This window comes from Podarcis erhardii (assembly GCF_964252035.2).
Source record: "Podarcis erhardii genome assembly, chromosome: 6".
Taxonomy (NCBI): Eukaryota; Metazoa; Chordata; class Lepidosauria; order Squamata; family Lacertidae; genus Podarcis; species Podarcis erhardii.
Genome location: NC_138510.1, coordinates 52,704,756 through 52,720,084, shown reverse-complemented (window position 1 = coordinate 52,720,084; position 15,329 = coordinate 52,704,756). Strand labels below are relative to the sequence as shown.

General features: G+C 46.4%; 1 protein-coding gene across 1 annotated transcript; it reads left to right on the top strand.

Moving 5' to 3' along the window:
- The first annotated feature begins 1,635 nt into the window (after positions 1 to 1,635).
- UROD (uroporphyrinogen decarboxylase) lies at positions 1,636 to 13,950 on the top strand. Its single transcript, XM_081865570.1, has 10 exons — positions 1,636 to 1,766; positions 2,981 to 3,093; positions 3,660 to 3,739; positions 7,544 to 7,606; positions 7,696 to 7,893; positions 8,880 to 9,041; positions 10,184 to 10,321; positions 12,409 to 12,509; positions 13,267 to 13,333; positions 13,635 to 13,950. The coding sequence occupies exons 1-10, from the start codon at positions 1,744 to 1,746 to the stop codon at positions 13,797 to 13,799; spliced, it is 1,110 nt and encodes a 369-aa protein (XP_081721696.1). The 5' UTR covers positions 1,636 to 1,743; the 3' UTR covers positions 13,800 to 13,950.
- Positions 13,951 to 15,329: the final 1,379 nt, after the last annotated feature.

The window sequence follows — 15,329 nt, the reverse complement described above, 5'->3', positions numbered from 1 at the left end:
TTCACTTCAGTTCCTGGGCTCATGTGAATGGCTGGCGATGAGGCATATCATAAAAGTTCGCGTTTCCAAAACAAACAACAGGGCAGGCGGAAGGATCTCTGATCAGGTGCCAGGGAATTGACACTAGTAGTAATATAGTGGCCTTAAACTAGGGATAGGGGACTTGCGGCCTTCCAAACCTTGCTGGCCTGGATCACAACTCCCATCATCCCTGATCATTAGCTATACCAGCCTTGGCTGATGGGAGTTTGGCGACCCCCAGGTTCTCTAAGGCAGTGGTTCTCAACCTTGGGTCCCCAGATGTTTTTGGCCTACAACTCCCATGATCCCTAGCTCACAGGACCAGTGGTCAGGGATGATGGGAGTTGTAGTCCCAAAACATCTGGGGAACCCAAGGTTGAGAAAGGCTGCTCTAAGGCATTTAAACATGTTCTCTGTTGCTGAGTTGTGCTCTTTAGATGTCACTGTTCTTTGGAGGTGCCCAATTATCTAGTGGTAACTCTGCTTGGTACAATCTTAACACTTTCACCTCTGTATCTTCTCTCCCAGAAGGACCTAACACTGTTTCTCAGATCTGTCTTGTCTGTCTCCCTCATCATTAATGTTGTATGATGATCTGGAGTCATATTGCTTCTTAGACTTACCAGTGTTGATGAACATTGTTAAGCAACACTACAGTACAAGGATCTGTGAACACAAATGCACTTACCCACATGGGATTAAGAAGCCAAGTGGCTTCTGGAAACTTCTGCTTGGCCTGATGACAAGTTTTGCTGTGGAGGTTTTTGCTTGTACTTCTGCCAATCTTGGGGTCTCCCCGAGCCTGCTAATACTTCCTTCTTGCACATATATGTTGCACCTTTGGTTACATAAGGACTGGATCTCTGAGAACTGTGTTTGCTGTTGGTGTATATATATCATGACTGAGCTGTGGATTCTCCAGTAATATGAGAAATAAGGCAACACCTTCCCACATTTTTATCTATTGGTCCCATGTGGTGCTGTGGTTAGGCTAATTTTTATCTCCAAGCAAAGAGCACAATGTATCCGAGGAGGTGGTGGTCCAAAGTTTTTATCAGCCAAGCACAGGGAGTGGCATTTATCAGTTAGGACAGGAAAATACCACATATTTTATGGATGTAGAACTAGTAGCAGATGTACAAACCCAGCTTCCTAATCATTCCCCTTGGCTGTGAATACGGGGGCTACATGAGGGCAGTGGACTTGTGGGGAAACTGAATGCATATTTCTGTTTTTTAATTCATTTCTGCATGCACAATAGCTGCCTTGACCCAAGGGTTTGGTGCACTTGTCTAGCTCCCATGAACTATATGGGTTGTTTCAATGCTCTCTGTACTGTATTTAATTTAATTAGGAGTTCTAATGCCAGCTACTTGTTGGATGTCTATGCTCAAAATAGACCAGAGGGGTTTTTGCTGCCCCACCCCTTGGGCGTCTACGAGCCCTGTTCCCCGGTGCTGGTTCTGCCCTCTCTCCAGCGCCCCAGACAAGCGTCCGCGCGTGTGCTGTGTGCCTCCCTTCCTAACTTTTCCGGGAGACGTGCTACAGCGCACATTACGGTAATGCGGGTCCTGCCCCGGCCACGCCCAGCGGGAGCCGTGGGTGGATCCCACAAGCACCAATTGCGGGAGCTGGGGAAGGAACCCGGAAGTGGGGAGGAAGAGGCGTGTTGTTCTCCCTGCCAGGACTCGGGACTAGGGCGGCCGCAGCAGCGCGGGCGGGATGGAGAAGAACGGGCCGGTCGTGTGAGTGGAAGCGAGAGGGCAGGCATTGTGCGGTCGTGGGTTCGTGGGGTGGGACAGGGGATGAGTGACATTTGCCGCTTGTTCCCTTGGCCGGGCTGCTGGGTCTTCAAAAGCTGCAGGGAAGCAGCACCTCAGCCGCTGACGCCCTTTCTGACATGCAGGTCCACCCGTGCAGTACTTGGGGTTGAGCTCGTGTTGCCGGTGCAGGCAGGGCTGACACGGTGCCGAGTTGTCTGCTTTGCGCCGAATGTCGGTTCCGCTGAGCACCAGTAGGCAAAGTTTGGGTTAAGAAGCGTTTCCACCTTGCTTTGCACTGCTTTTATCCATTAGACATTAAGACGCAGTGCTACAGAGCATGAGAAAAAAGGAGAGGCTCCTTTTTCTCTTTCCCCCTTCCGGCGCGCATTTGAGATGATTCTGCGTGCTGTAAGCAGACACTGCTTGCTGCAGTGAGATTCTTTCTTTCACCTGGGTTGCTCTACTTCAGCTTCTATGATGGTATTACTCTCTTTGTGGCCAGCGTGAAAGCACGTACGCCCCAGTGGGCTTGATGGACTCTACTTCTGAAGTATTGTAATATACATACAGTTGTGCTTGCACATGTGGCAAACCAGGCTTTTGAACACACTGCAAGGGCTAAGCCCAAATCTAGCTCTGATCCAAATGACACAGCGTAAAGCAAGGGTTCCCAAACTGTGGTCTGTCAACTTCATTTAGGTGGTCCACAGCATGTCTGTTAAATAAAATTAGAAATAGTCCCCCAAGGGACCAATATAAATATAGAATGTAGAACCTGTAGTTGTAACTAGCTAAGAGGGGAATAACTGTTCCTGTCTGGCACTGATAATTTAATCCATGATAGTTCCATGGACTGGACTGGTGTTTGTGTGTCTTTTCCCCTCTGGTTTCCTTCAGATTGTAATGCAGTAGTTTGTTTGAGAAAGTAAAACAGACTGCACCCCTCTTGCAGCAAAGAATACAGCAACATGGTAGTGAGAGAGGAAATGGTCTGTAAATATTTTTTCCAAGTTTTAGTTAGTGAGTGCCACTTATTACCTTCGCTGGTCATCAATTAAATATTTGAAAGGGGGAGGAGGGGGAGAATCTTCTTTCACCTGGGAGTCACATTATATTGGATGGTTTTTGATAAATGGTCAAACACACCTCTTCACCCAGGCCTTTGAATGAGTGGCTGTTTTCTGTTCCCTGATAAGTCTCACAGAATTCCCTGAACTGAAGAATGATACCTTCCTCCGAGCAGCACATGGAGAAGAGACAGAATACACCCCTGTTTGGTGCATGAGGCAAGCAGGAAGGTACCTCCCAGGTAAGTGAAGTGACTGAGGTGTTTGGGGCAAAGATGTTTGGATCTTGTATTCCTGTCTTTGGGGCTGGGATGGCCTGCTGGTTGGCCTTGAGTTCTGAGAGAGGAGTATGATTACCTAAAAATGAGTAGGAGGGAGAGGGAAAGAAGTTCTCAAGACCAGAGCCTTTGGAGGATTCTGAAAGCATGAATCCAGCTGTTAGTATCTGCCCACAAGATGGATCTGGGAGAAACTTCAGTTCTGAAAAGCATTGACAGATAGTGTCCTGTGGCTGGATTATTTTCCTTGCAACACCTCTGTGATTGACATAATTAGCCTTTACCCATTTCTGAGGCGGGTTCCTTTACTCCACAGATGGAGGGAATCTCTGGCCCTCCAGATGTTGCTGGAAGCTGACTCCCATCAGTACCACCCAGAATGGTCAATGGTCAGCATTATGGAAATTGGAGTCCAACAACATCTGGAAGCTCCTAGGTTCCCCGCATCTCTCCTCTAGGTTAAGTTGCATTCCTTTTGAGAAGCATCTCTCTGCCACTCCATTTTCTTATTTTCTTTTTCTTTTTTGCAGAGTTTCGAGAGACGCGAGCAGCTCAGGATTTCTTTGCTACCTGTCGATCACCAGAGAAGTGTTGTGAACTGACTCTGCAGGTGTGTTGTGAACTTATTCTGCAAGTGTTCCAGGAGGGAGATTTCGCTCTCCCTTCCCCATTCACAATTGAAGGTTATTCCTGTTCTGCAGACTGTGGCATGAGCTGAATATACCCCAGAGTATAAACTGTGACATTTGCTCCCAAAAGATGGTCACCAGCATAGTTTTACAAGAGGCTCCCCAGATTCACCATCTCATCTTCCTTTCCCTAACCAATTTCATTTGTCTCTTCCATCTAAATAGCAAAACTAAATAGCAGTTATTGACTTGGGTTTTAATGTCCTCCTTGCTGCATTTGCTATTCAGTTGCATGGGCAACTTATATATTTAGGTCAGGGGTGGAGAACTCAGATCCAGGGACCAAATGTGGCCTTATCTGTCCCTTGGGACTGTATCTGCTTCACACCCTTCTTTTTGTCTGGCTGGAATGTGTCATGAGCTCTGATAATGCTTCTTGCTTGCCTGGGTGGAGGAGGTGTGTAGAAACTAGCTCATTGTGCAAAGGGAAAACTTACATTTGTTGCTTTGCCCACTTTGCCTCTGCCTTGTGACTCCTGGAACATTCCCCTGGAGGAAATGTGGCTCTCAGGCTAAAAAAACACCCCCACCCCCACAGTTTTTAGAAGCATTGTAGACTTCTTCATTAGATGTATCTAAGCATTCTTCAGGAAATAATTTGGTATGTTGTTCTACACTGTTCCTTGAATATAAAAACAATAGTGTCCGTGGGTGGAATTCAACATAGTGAGAAGTAGGCTGTTCACAAGTTCACAAGTGGAACAAGGTCTGCTTGCACAATGGGACTTCCCTCTAGCTCCCGTCCACATGCCCTCTAAACCTGATCTGGACTGTTTCCCCAATTTTCCAGAGCAAGTTTTGAGGGGAGCAGGGGAGGGAAAGTGCTCATTTTACTCATGCAACAACTTAGCTGAATTCCACCCCATTTCACGATGAATGTGTTGACTCCAGCAGGCACAAATGAAAATGTGCCTGAAATATGAAATATGAAATAGGGATTGTGATAAAATATGAAAGATAGGTATATAAGTAATAAGTTATTACCACAAATGTAAAATTACTAACAGAACATTATAATTTTGATAAATGCATTTTTGTGTTTCTTTCAATACAATATAAATATTTTTAAAAGAAATACGAAAGAAAGGGCTCACTAGCTAAAACATGCCGTGGTACCTTGGTTCCCAAATGGCTTAGTTGTCGAACAAATTGGCTCCTGAACGCCGCAAACCCGGAAGTAAGTTTTTCAGAAGCTGGACGTCTGACATGGCTTCCGCGGCTTCCGCTTGAGTGCAGGAAGCTCCTGTAGCCAATCAGAAGCCACACCTTGGTTTTCGAATGGTTTGGAGAGTCAAACAGACTTCTGGAATGGATTAAGTTTGAGAACCAAGATACGAAAGTCTTGGCAACTCTACTAATAGGAAACTGATATTTCCACTGTGACTATTACGCTTTCCCTTGCACAGACAGTGCTTGGCTGAGCAATAATGTCTCTGTTAGGTGTGCCATGTAGCAGGAAGGGTAGCAGGGTGTGTGTATGAAGTCTCTCCTCCGGTGTCGCTACATGTTGGCTCTATTCTAAAGGCATTCATTTGAACTTGCTTAAAACATCCATAACTGGAACCCTGATAAAGCAGAGGTCCTGACTGGAGGGAGGCTTCTAAGTGCATTCCTCTGAATAAGAACGTAAAGAAGAGTCATGCCGGGCCAGGCCAATGGCACATCTAGTCTTGCATCCTGTTCTCACGCTGGCCAACCAGATGCCTGTGGGAAACCCGTGAGCGGGACATGAGCTCAAGAGCACTCTTCCCTCCTGCAGCTCCCTGTAACTGGTACTCAGGAGCATTGCTGCATTTGACCATGGAGGCAGAATGTAGCCCATTATGGCTAGTAGAATGCTCTTAGATCTTCATGCTCAGCTTCCAAAGATCTGAAGCTTCCACATGGGGATGGGGAGGTTGGAGTGGGGGCTAACATGCAAGGCTCCCCATACACACCGTTTTGAATACCTGGGAGTGGACTATTGATACATGTGCATCAGATTGCCTAATTCAAAATGGAAGCATTTGATCGGGCTCGGTGTGCTTTCAAATGCACAAAGGCACGCCGTGCGCTCTGGCAATGTCCTGAAAGACAGATGATGCATGATTGTTTTCTAAGACCCAATTCCTTCTCAAATAACATACATCTGTGCAGCGTGCTTTCCCTTTATTCTTTTATAATGTGTCTACTTCTCGGACCTCCTCCCTTTTCTCTGCTTTTGGCATTTTCATGGGTCTCTGATTCCCCCCCCCATGTTCTTTTTTGCAACATCATTACAAACATTTCTATTAAGTCTATTTTAGTAACATTCATTAACAGACCCCTCCGTACAGCACTGTTTTTCTCTTCAAAAATGTTATTAATGGCATAACGTTTGTTCCTTTTTGTTCAGTTGTAAAAGAAACCCCAAAATTCTATGCAGCTGACTGCTTGAGGAATTCTTCCACCTCTTTTTTAAGAAAATAAATAAATAAAAAAGACAGCATTTATGCAGTGCTTCCTTCTGTTTTGCCTCACTTCGTTATACAACCTGTCAATATGTTTTTCAGTGTTCATTGTCCCTCTGACAGCATACCTGTAAACATTACTGTATTTTTTTAAAATGTTCATAACTCTCTTGGTCTCTCTCTCTCTCCCTCTCTCTCTCTCTCTCTCTCTCTCTCTCTCTTTCTCTCTCTCTCTCTCTCTCTCTCTCACACACACACACACACACACTCTTTCTCTTTTTCTACACATTCTAATCTCATTCTGTTTTGGACTAATTTAGGTTTTGAGTCAACTTGAACAGATTATCGTTTTGGTTCTTATTATCTTTGTAGTCTTTTCCTGCCATAAAAAAATAATAATCATAGCTCCTTTATTTTTGCAATTTTGAATACTAGACTCCTTTTCTTTTGGGTGTAGAGAGGAGCTCCACAAACCAACATTGTCCTGTGTATTGGTGTAGTCTGTGTATCAGTGCTGTTTTCCTACATATCTGTACTTAAAATGGACTCGGGGAAAGACAGGAATGGGTTCCTGCATGCCCTCCAGCGTACGGGAACCTATTTATGCCTTTCCCCATGTCCCATGCACACCCACTTTACCTTTACAGGAAGTGATACTTCCTCACCGTCTGAATTTGAATATTTTGGTAATAGTATAGTGGTGGTAAATCAGGGGAGATGTGGACTCAAAGGACCAAGAAGATCATCTTGTGGAGTACACAGGCAGGACTGTATCATTGTCTGCTGAAAATCTAGGCTGCAGGGTTCGGGCTGCCTACTGGAATGTCTGCAACAGCACTGCCTGGCATTCTCTTTCATGAAGGAGGGGCTGTAGCACATGGTTAGAGCACATGCCTTGCACACAGATGGTCCCAGGTTCAATCCCCAACATCTCCAGGTAGGACTGGACTCCTACCTGACCCCTGGAGAAGAGTTTCCAGTTAGTATAGATATCACTGAGCTAGATGGACTAGTGGTCTGATTCAATATCCTATTCTCTGATTCAGCATCCTATGTTCTGGTGTTCATATGCTACGTCTATAGTGCACTAGCTTTTGGGCCTCAGTAGAAATCTTGCCCTCCTTCCCCCTTCCAGTTTTCCCTGGATTCTGAGTTTTCAGGCTTACTGCCTTTGTATTTTCAAATATTTCCTCTCTCCTATGAGAGGGTGGTTCTCTTTCTACACACGTGTAATTTCTAGCTTAAAAATGGGGCAGAGCACCCTCTACAAGGTCTGTGTGTTCTTCTTCCTTTCAGCCTCTACGGCGCTTTCCTCTCGATGCTGCCATCATCTTCTCAGACATCTTGGTGGTGCCCCAGGTAAGAGATGCTGGACGTGGGGAGGGGCGGTGGGGGGCGGCTGTACCACTTATAGAAAGAAATTCCTTAACATCCTGCTGCTTTCCTAGGCGCTAGGCATGGAGGTAGTGATGGTGCCTGGCAAGGGGCCCACCTTCCCTGAGCCACTGAAGGAAGTCGAGGACCTGCTGAAACTCCGCCAGAAAGTGGATGTGGCAGCAGAGCTTGGCTACGTCTTCCAGGCCATCACGTTGACCCGGCACAAATTGGAAGGGAAGGTGCCCTTGATCGGCTTCTCTGGCGCCCCGGTAAGTACAGTTCTTTGGAAATGGGTATCTCCCAAAGAGATTGTGTGTCATTCTGTAAAAATGCTGGTGGGCGCTGGGAAATGTTGGGATGTGCTGGCCATCTGTGCCGCTGCATGAGGCCAGGTGGATTCTGGGTACCGTGGATATGTAGCTGCAGCATTTGACAACTCTGCAGAGGAGAGAGTGTCATGGGGGGTGTCACTTACAGGCTGGCGTTGTTCATGCTCTCTCCTAGTAAGGCCGTTGGGTCCCCGACTCCCTGCCTTAGCTTGCTGCTGCTCAAACATTGACTTCATAGGATGATATTTGTGGAACTAACTGATGGGTGGCAGGTGGCTGAGAGAGGCGGCTTTTCTATGCCTTCCTTTCCAGCATTCTCTGCTGGGCAGGGAAGACACACTGGAAAGGGTGTGCCAAGTATCTCCTTAAGATATTGCTTAAAATAAGTGTGTTGCATTACATTTAGGTGAACATTAAAAATTGTCATGCATTTGACTGATTACAGTTGGCCAAAAGTCAACTTAAGAGTGGAAGCATCAAATCTTGGGCATGTAAGTTTTGGGGCAGGAGAGGCAATGCACAACATCTTTAGAAGTGAATGATATCAATTAAGGCAAAGACAACTTCTGGTTTTTAGGAACCCAGAGGGGTTAAGGCCTGGTTCTGAACTGAACAAGAAACCTGATATGTTGTGAACTGCCCTGAGATACGCAGGTGAAGGCCAGTATGTAAGGTTAAGGCCTGGTTCTGAACTGAACAAGAAACCTGATATGTTGTGAACTGCCCTGAGATACGCAGGTGAAGGCCAGTATGTAAATTCAATAAATGATAATAGTAAATAAAAAAAGAAGAAGAACAGAGCTGCCTCGCAGTTTCTGCCAGAACCACTTGCCTTACAGAAGCTGGCTTGGGCATGGTGAGGCATTGGAACAAGTGCTTTTGAATTCATGCCTGCTTTCACTTTCTGCTTATTGTCTGCTTCCTAGTGGACACTGATGTCCTATATGATTGAAGGTGGCGGCTCCAACACAATGGCCAAAGCCAAGGCCTGGCTCTACCGGCACCCTGAGGCCAGTCACCGTCTACTCACGTTATTGACTGATGTAATTGTGGATTACCTGGTGGGGCAGGTGGCTGCAGGCGCTCAGGTGAGTGGAAGAAGAAAGTGGCAACATCCTGCTTGAGAAGAGCTGTAGACTCCTGGGCAGCTCCTGCCCACAAGCTTTCAGGCATAGCTGTAAGTTGGACAAATTTTGCCACTCATTTTTCAAGGCACTTTTGAGATACCCTTCGTCTTCTACAGCCATGACCCTTAAGACAAATGAGATCTGGAAAAAAAGCTTACTTTAGGAAGGTAAAGGGTGCCGGCAAGAAATCAGTAGTGCCATGCTGCTAATCATAATCTTATCATGTAACCTTTTATTACAGAATCCAATCACTTTGCTTTTAGCCCTCGTGGTTGCAAATAAAAGAAAAGGAAAACAGCTTTCCTCCTTTGCCAAAATTGCTGCCTGATGGCACTCTGCATATCACAGCAAACTTCTCCTCCTCCCCAAGATCATGCCAGCTGGTTTCAGCCCTCCCTGGTTTTATTAATTCAGCACTAAGGTGACAATGGGCTATGCATGTGATTGGGGAGCATGGCAGGGTTCCCAGTCATGGGGACAAGCACTGTGCACCAGATGCTCCCTCTTGCCTTATGTGGAATGCATGGGAGGTGGGTCAGCTGGTGCGATTCCTACCTCCATTTGTGAATTCTATTCCATTCACATAACTTACGGCTGGAACATGAGAAGAAGTAGCCTTCCAGCTGATTTCCTTAGCTTGTGACAACCTCCTAGAGCACAACCTTTTAGATGATGGTGATGAGAATAAGGTCTGTAAATTAACACTCTGATCTTATTCATATGTACTCAGAACTAAGCCCCACTGGCATTCTTCCGCCCCCCTGTGATTTACTTCCAAATAGGGGGTTTAGGATGGCAGCCTAAGGCAGTTTAATTATAGCATTGGTTGCAGTTGAAGAATTCTAGATTGTTTACTGGAATCGCTTGCCTTGTGTCAGGAGAGATTGGATTAGGGGGGAAATGCATTGTTCTGTGCCAGGCGTGGGCAAACTTTTTGGTGCCAAGGGCAACCTTTCCTTGGGGTGTGGGTGAGTGGAGGAGGCCCACTTGTGTGCTATGGGGAAGGAACAGTCCTTTCTGATATTTGTAGAAGAGTTGCACTTAAGAGGGAGAGATGTCAGCCTAGAGGGATGCTGATTCCTTGGTGCTGTCTCTCTTGGCAGGCTATACAGCTTTTTGAGTCCCACGCAGGACACCTGGGGCCAGAGCAGTTTGCAGAGTTTGCCCTCCCCGCCATCCGTTGCATTGCCAAGCGAGTGAAGAGCAAGCTACGGGAAGACGACCTGCCTCTGGTGCCCATGGTAAGAGACAGATCTCTTGGGTTCCTTGTGGGATTCATAGGATCAGCAGATCTTGGAGCTGGAAGGACTGTTGGAGTTTTCTGTTCATCCTAAAAACAGATACCACATGGTGATATTGAAGCAGCAGCCATGGAAGGCCGCTCCATCTGTCCATACCGAGGGTAGGACAGAAGGCCTTTGGGAGCTGCCTTCCAGAAGAAATATAGATGGGCAATACTGGTGTATGTATGGGCATCTCCTCTAGTGTGCCTTGTGCACAATTAAAAGCAGAGGACCATGGTGCCACAAGGCTGAAAGGAACTTCTTGTAGAGTCAGAAAGAGAGCAGAGGATAAGGTGAGAGCAGGACTGTAAGAATTGGGGAGCAGGAAAATTCTACCCCCCTTAAAAAATGTTTTCCCCAACTCATACTGATTGGTTGAGGTGGGCTACGAACTTTCCTAAATCCTGGAGAAGTTTGGCTTTTGGTATCTTTGGTATCTTACTAGTACTGTACACTAGTACTGTACACACCCATGTGCTGGAGGTTACTCCTTAACACACTCAGTTGATAATCTGGGACATCCCTACCTCTGCACTGGGAAGGAGTATAGCTCTGGGATAAAGCTCAGGATATGCACGTGGGAGGTGCCAGGTTCAAATCCTGGCATCTTCCATTGAAAGGACAAGGTAGCAGGTTTCCAAGTCCTAATCAGCTTCTGCCCAGTATACCTGAAGGAGCATCTTTACCCCCATTGTTCAGCCTGGACACTGAGATTCAGCACCGCGGGTCTTCTGGTGGTTCCATCACTGCGAGAAGTGAAGTTACAGGGGACCAGGCAGAGAGGGCCTTCTCCGTAGCTGTGCCCATCCTGTGGAACGCCCTCCCATCAGATGTCAAGGAGATGAGTAGCTATATAACCATTAGAAGACATCTGAAAGCAGCCCTGTATAGCAGAGCTTTCCAAACTGTGTTGCGATACGTTAAGTGTGTCAGCTGCAGTGTGTAGGTTTGCCGTGCAAACACTCCCCACGCTCCTGCCAGGGCTGGAAAGGGGTTTAGTTTAACCTCCAGTTTGCTAGTAAAGCTTAATTACTGTGTCACGAAATGATGCATGTCTAAAAACCGTGTCACCAACATGAAAAGTCTGGAAAGCTCTTCTGTACTGTATAGGAAGCTTTTTAAGGTTTAAGGTTTTATTATGTTTTTATGTTGGAAGTCATCCAGAGTGGTTGGGGCAACTCATCCAGATGGGCAGGGTATAATGATAATAATAATAATAATAATAATAATAATAGGAAGGAAGGAAATAAATAAATCTGAGACCCTGGAGAGGTGTTGCCAGTCAGGGAATATGGTGCAAACTAGGTCTGACCTGTCTCATGAGGCAACTTCTCAAGTTCCTGTGAGATAGCAGGAACAGCAGTATTGACCGGAAGTGAAGGAATCTGCAGAAGGAACTTCCTGTGCTCCTAGATTATATACCAAGCTGTTGACTGCTTGGAGGGAATCTGCCCCACACAACCTCCCTCGAAATCACCTGCATTCCAAGCCAATTCTGGGATGGCAGGAGGGGCGGTGATGGAAGATATTTCAGGCTGGATGTATCTCTTGGTCTGTCTGCTGCCTGTCCCCATTCCCTGTTTTCTGTCTTTCCTTTTAGCTTGGGGCTGATGTGTCTGTGTTAAGGAGAAACCCCCCTTTTAAAATAAAAGCAAAGTACAAAGTTGTAGTAGTCCTGTTTCACCACTAGAAGGCAGCCAAGTAATGAAGCAATGCCAACTGGGCAAGCCAGAGCGGTCAAGGACCTGCCTGCAAAGATCTGCTTACCTATTGAAACTTATCCGTTGTCCTGTTCCCCCCTTTCCCATCGTGCACCAAGAGAAGCTCTGCTTGTTTGTGGATGTGAACGTCTTACAATGGAGGAGACCTGTTGCCCTCCAGATTCTGCTGGACTCCTAACTCTCAGGAGCACTAGTACCAGCCAGGGATGATGGCAAAGGCGGCCAAACTGCGTCTGGAGGGCCACAGGTTCCCCATTCTTGCTTTGGCGCCAAGCACGCAGCCCTGCCCACCACATTGTCCTGTTGTTTTGTCTCCTCTCTCAGATCATCTTTGCCAAGGATGCGCATTACGCCCTAGAGGATTTGGCACAATGTGACTATGAGGTCATTGGCCTGGACTGGACCATCTCTCCCCAGGCTGCTCGGTGAGAAATTGACTGGCCTTCCATAGGGACTCTTAGGAGGGTTGGTAGTATTTCTAGAGTGCTTTTCCCAATATTAGAATCCTTTCGTTTCCCATAAATTTTGCTTCATACAGTATTGTAAATACAACAACTACTGGCTAAGCAGAATGGACTGGGAATAGTAAATAAGAGGAGCCAGCAGTTTATAGGTGCAGGGAGCTCCTTCATTGGATTGCCACTATGAAGAACCAAACCCTGCTCACATGCAGCAGTTGGGAAACAGAGAGCTGATTGTTTCATGTGGTCAGTGGAACAAAGTAAATTTCACTCTACTGTTTCAGTTAGCAGGGCTAGAAGGAATGGGTGGAAACCACAAGGAAGCAGAATTTTGGCTAAATCTTGTTAGAAATGTCCTAATGGGAAGAGCTGGGCAGTGAGCTCTTCTTCGCTAGAGGCTTCCAACTCCAATATTTTATGACTTTGCAACATAAGTACAACCTGGATAAGTTTAATTAGGTACAACCTTCTAACTAGGGCTAGCCAGATACATCAGAATTAGACCCAAGAGGCACCTGGGATACAGGTGTCAAGTAGATGTAGGCAACCATCATTAGCTCTTATGGCTTCCAACCATTGCGCTTCTTGTTTTAAAACCATCTGATTTTGTAAGTATCTCACATTCTTGTGACGATGAGGAGCTACATCTTGCTCTGCTGCTTACAGGTATCCCCCTCAACCTCCAGAGCAGGTACTGATGTTTTATTTTGTTCTGTTGCAGTCAGCGGATCGGGAAAGACATTACCTTACAAGGGAATTTGGATCCATGTGCCCTCTATGCACCAAAGGTAAAGAGGCAGGTATCACAAGCCCCCTAGACAAATGTCAGGGAACATTTCTTAGGGCTAAGGTCAAGTTACTTCAGTGGGAAGCTGTTGGTGGGGGGGGGACACATTTCAGTAATGGGCGAGGTTGGACCCAACACACAAAGCCACAGGATGCTCTTAGTTAGCAAACAATGGTTGTAAGGACTGTCTGCACTGAGTCTGTCAAATACGCCCCGCCCCCCTTCTTCCAATACACTATAAGTTAGCCTAGATTGGTTGCTTCAACTGTCTTGCCCTGCTGATTCTTCTTCGCTTTTGTCAGGAGAAGATTGGGGAGCTGGTGAAGAAGATGGTGGAAGGCTTTGGCTCCAGGAACTACATTGCCAACCTGGGTCATGGCCTGTATCCTGACATGAGCCCGGAGCACGTGGGGGCCTTTGTGGATGCTGTACATAGGCACTCTCGCCATCTCAAGAAATGTTCCTGAAGACTTGAGCCAGATGGAAAATGGACAAAGCATCAAAGAGACTGCAGCAAGAGAGGATCATGTTTGCGAGTGCTGGAGAGCCAGTCACTAGGACTGATATAAAGAACAAGGATGTGGGTTTGTAATAGCGCACTATTAAAATGCTTTCCACTCAGAATGGCACAATGCTTGGGGTGGTGGGTGGGTTGTAGAGGGGGAGAGAATGTATGGTCTTGGGCATTTCCTGAAGCACCCAATGCTTTTGATCCTGGCTTTGTCCCTACACACTACAAAGCTTATCTGAGAAAGGGGTGGATCCTTTTATTGACCTTTTCTTGCCCCTTCCAACCAGTGGCTAGGTGTGGCCTTTCTTATGCTCTGTCCTCCACAGCGGAGTAAGTTTTTTGCCATTTAACAATAGAAGGTGGGTTAGGGTACCTTGTATCACCCAATTGCTCAGTTTGGAGCCCTCTTTAGCAATAGCCATGTGTCTCTACAAAGCGATGGCTATGCACCATACCGCAAAATGAAGTATTTACAACAGTTTCCCATCTGGATTAACAATCCAGCACATGGTGTTTAGTTAAATGATTGAATCTTCCTCTGCTTTGGTGCTGCTGTTCTGGCTTAGTCAAGGTCTGCATATGCACAACCCACTCAGGAAGGATGAGCGACCATGTCCTTGCTGCTGAACAGGCGACCCAGGAATAAGTGGAAAAGACTCTTGTGATGTTTATTCTCAATATGAACATGCTGTGCTGCACTGCGCCTCACTCACTGCTATTCATTATCCAGCAACAGCTAAGCAGGTTCCTCCAGTAAAGAAATCCAGCCTTCCTTTCCCTATATCTCTGCTGCCATAGTGGTGACTGTGTCTGCTTCAGCATTCAGCCTGGTTGCATCTGACAGTTATCAGTCGCATGTCATGATAAGGAAACATGTTTATAGAAGACACAAGCAGCACCAGCCCCCTCAGAAAGTCTGTTACTTGTGTGTGATATGTAAACAGACCAGTGGATGCTTTTCTTAGAACTGGAATAGCATGGGAGGGAACTGTGGTGGTTAAGGCAATGATTGCTTTGTTAACAGGTATTTGGGAAGGGGATGCTATAGTGTTGAGGCTGCAGCTAGTAAAGGTGGCATCAGCAGCTAAGAGAGGAGCAGGGCTCTTGCAGAGACCTGTTAGGTTTTTCTCTACACTGCTGTTTAGGTCTAACATAACACCAACACCTCCAGCGGTCCAGATAAAAGAACAAAACCAAAGAAGGCATCATCATCAGCTAGCAAAAAACAAAGCTCAAGCCTTAAAATTGAAAGGATGAGAGTCTGACTCTTAAGTCATGTATGGAAAGCAAGTGCCAATAACATTGCTTTCCCTGCCTGCCGAACCACCCTCAGGGATGGCCTAGTTTTACCTCCTTTGAGAAGGAATTCCTCCAAAGTGCTGCCACACACAAAAATCTTCTGTTGGCAGGACGTATAGCAGGGCCTCCAAAGAGGATTTCAACCTACAGCCGTGTTCCGATTGCGGATGGGGGAGAGACAGAGGTT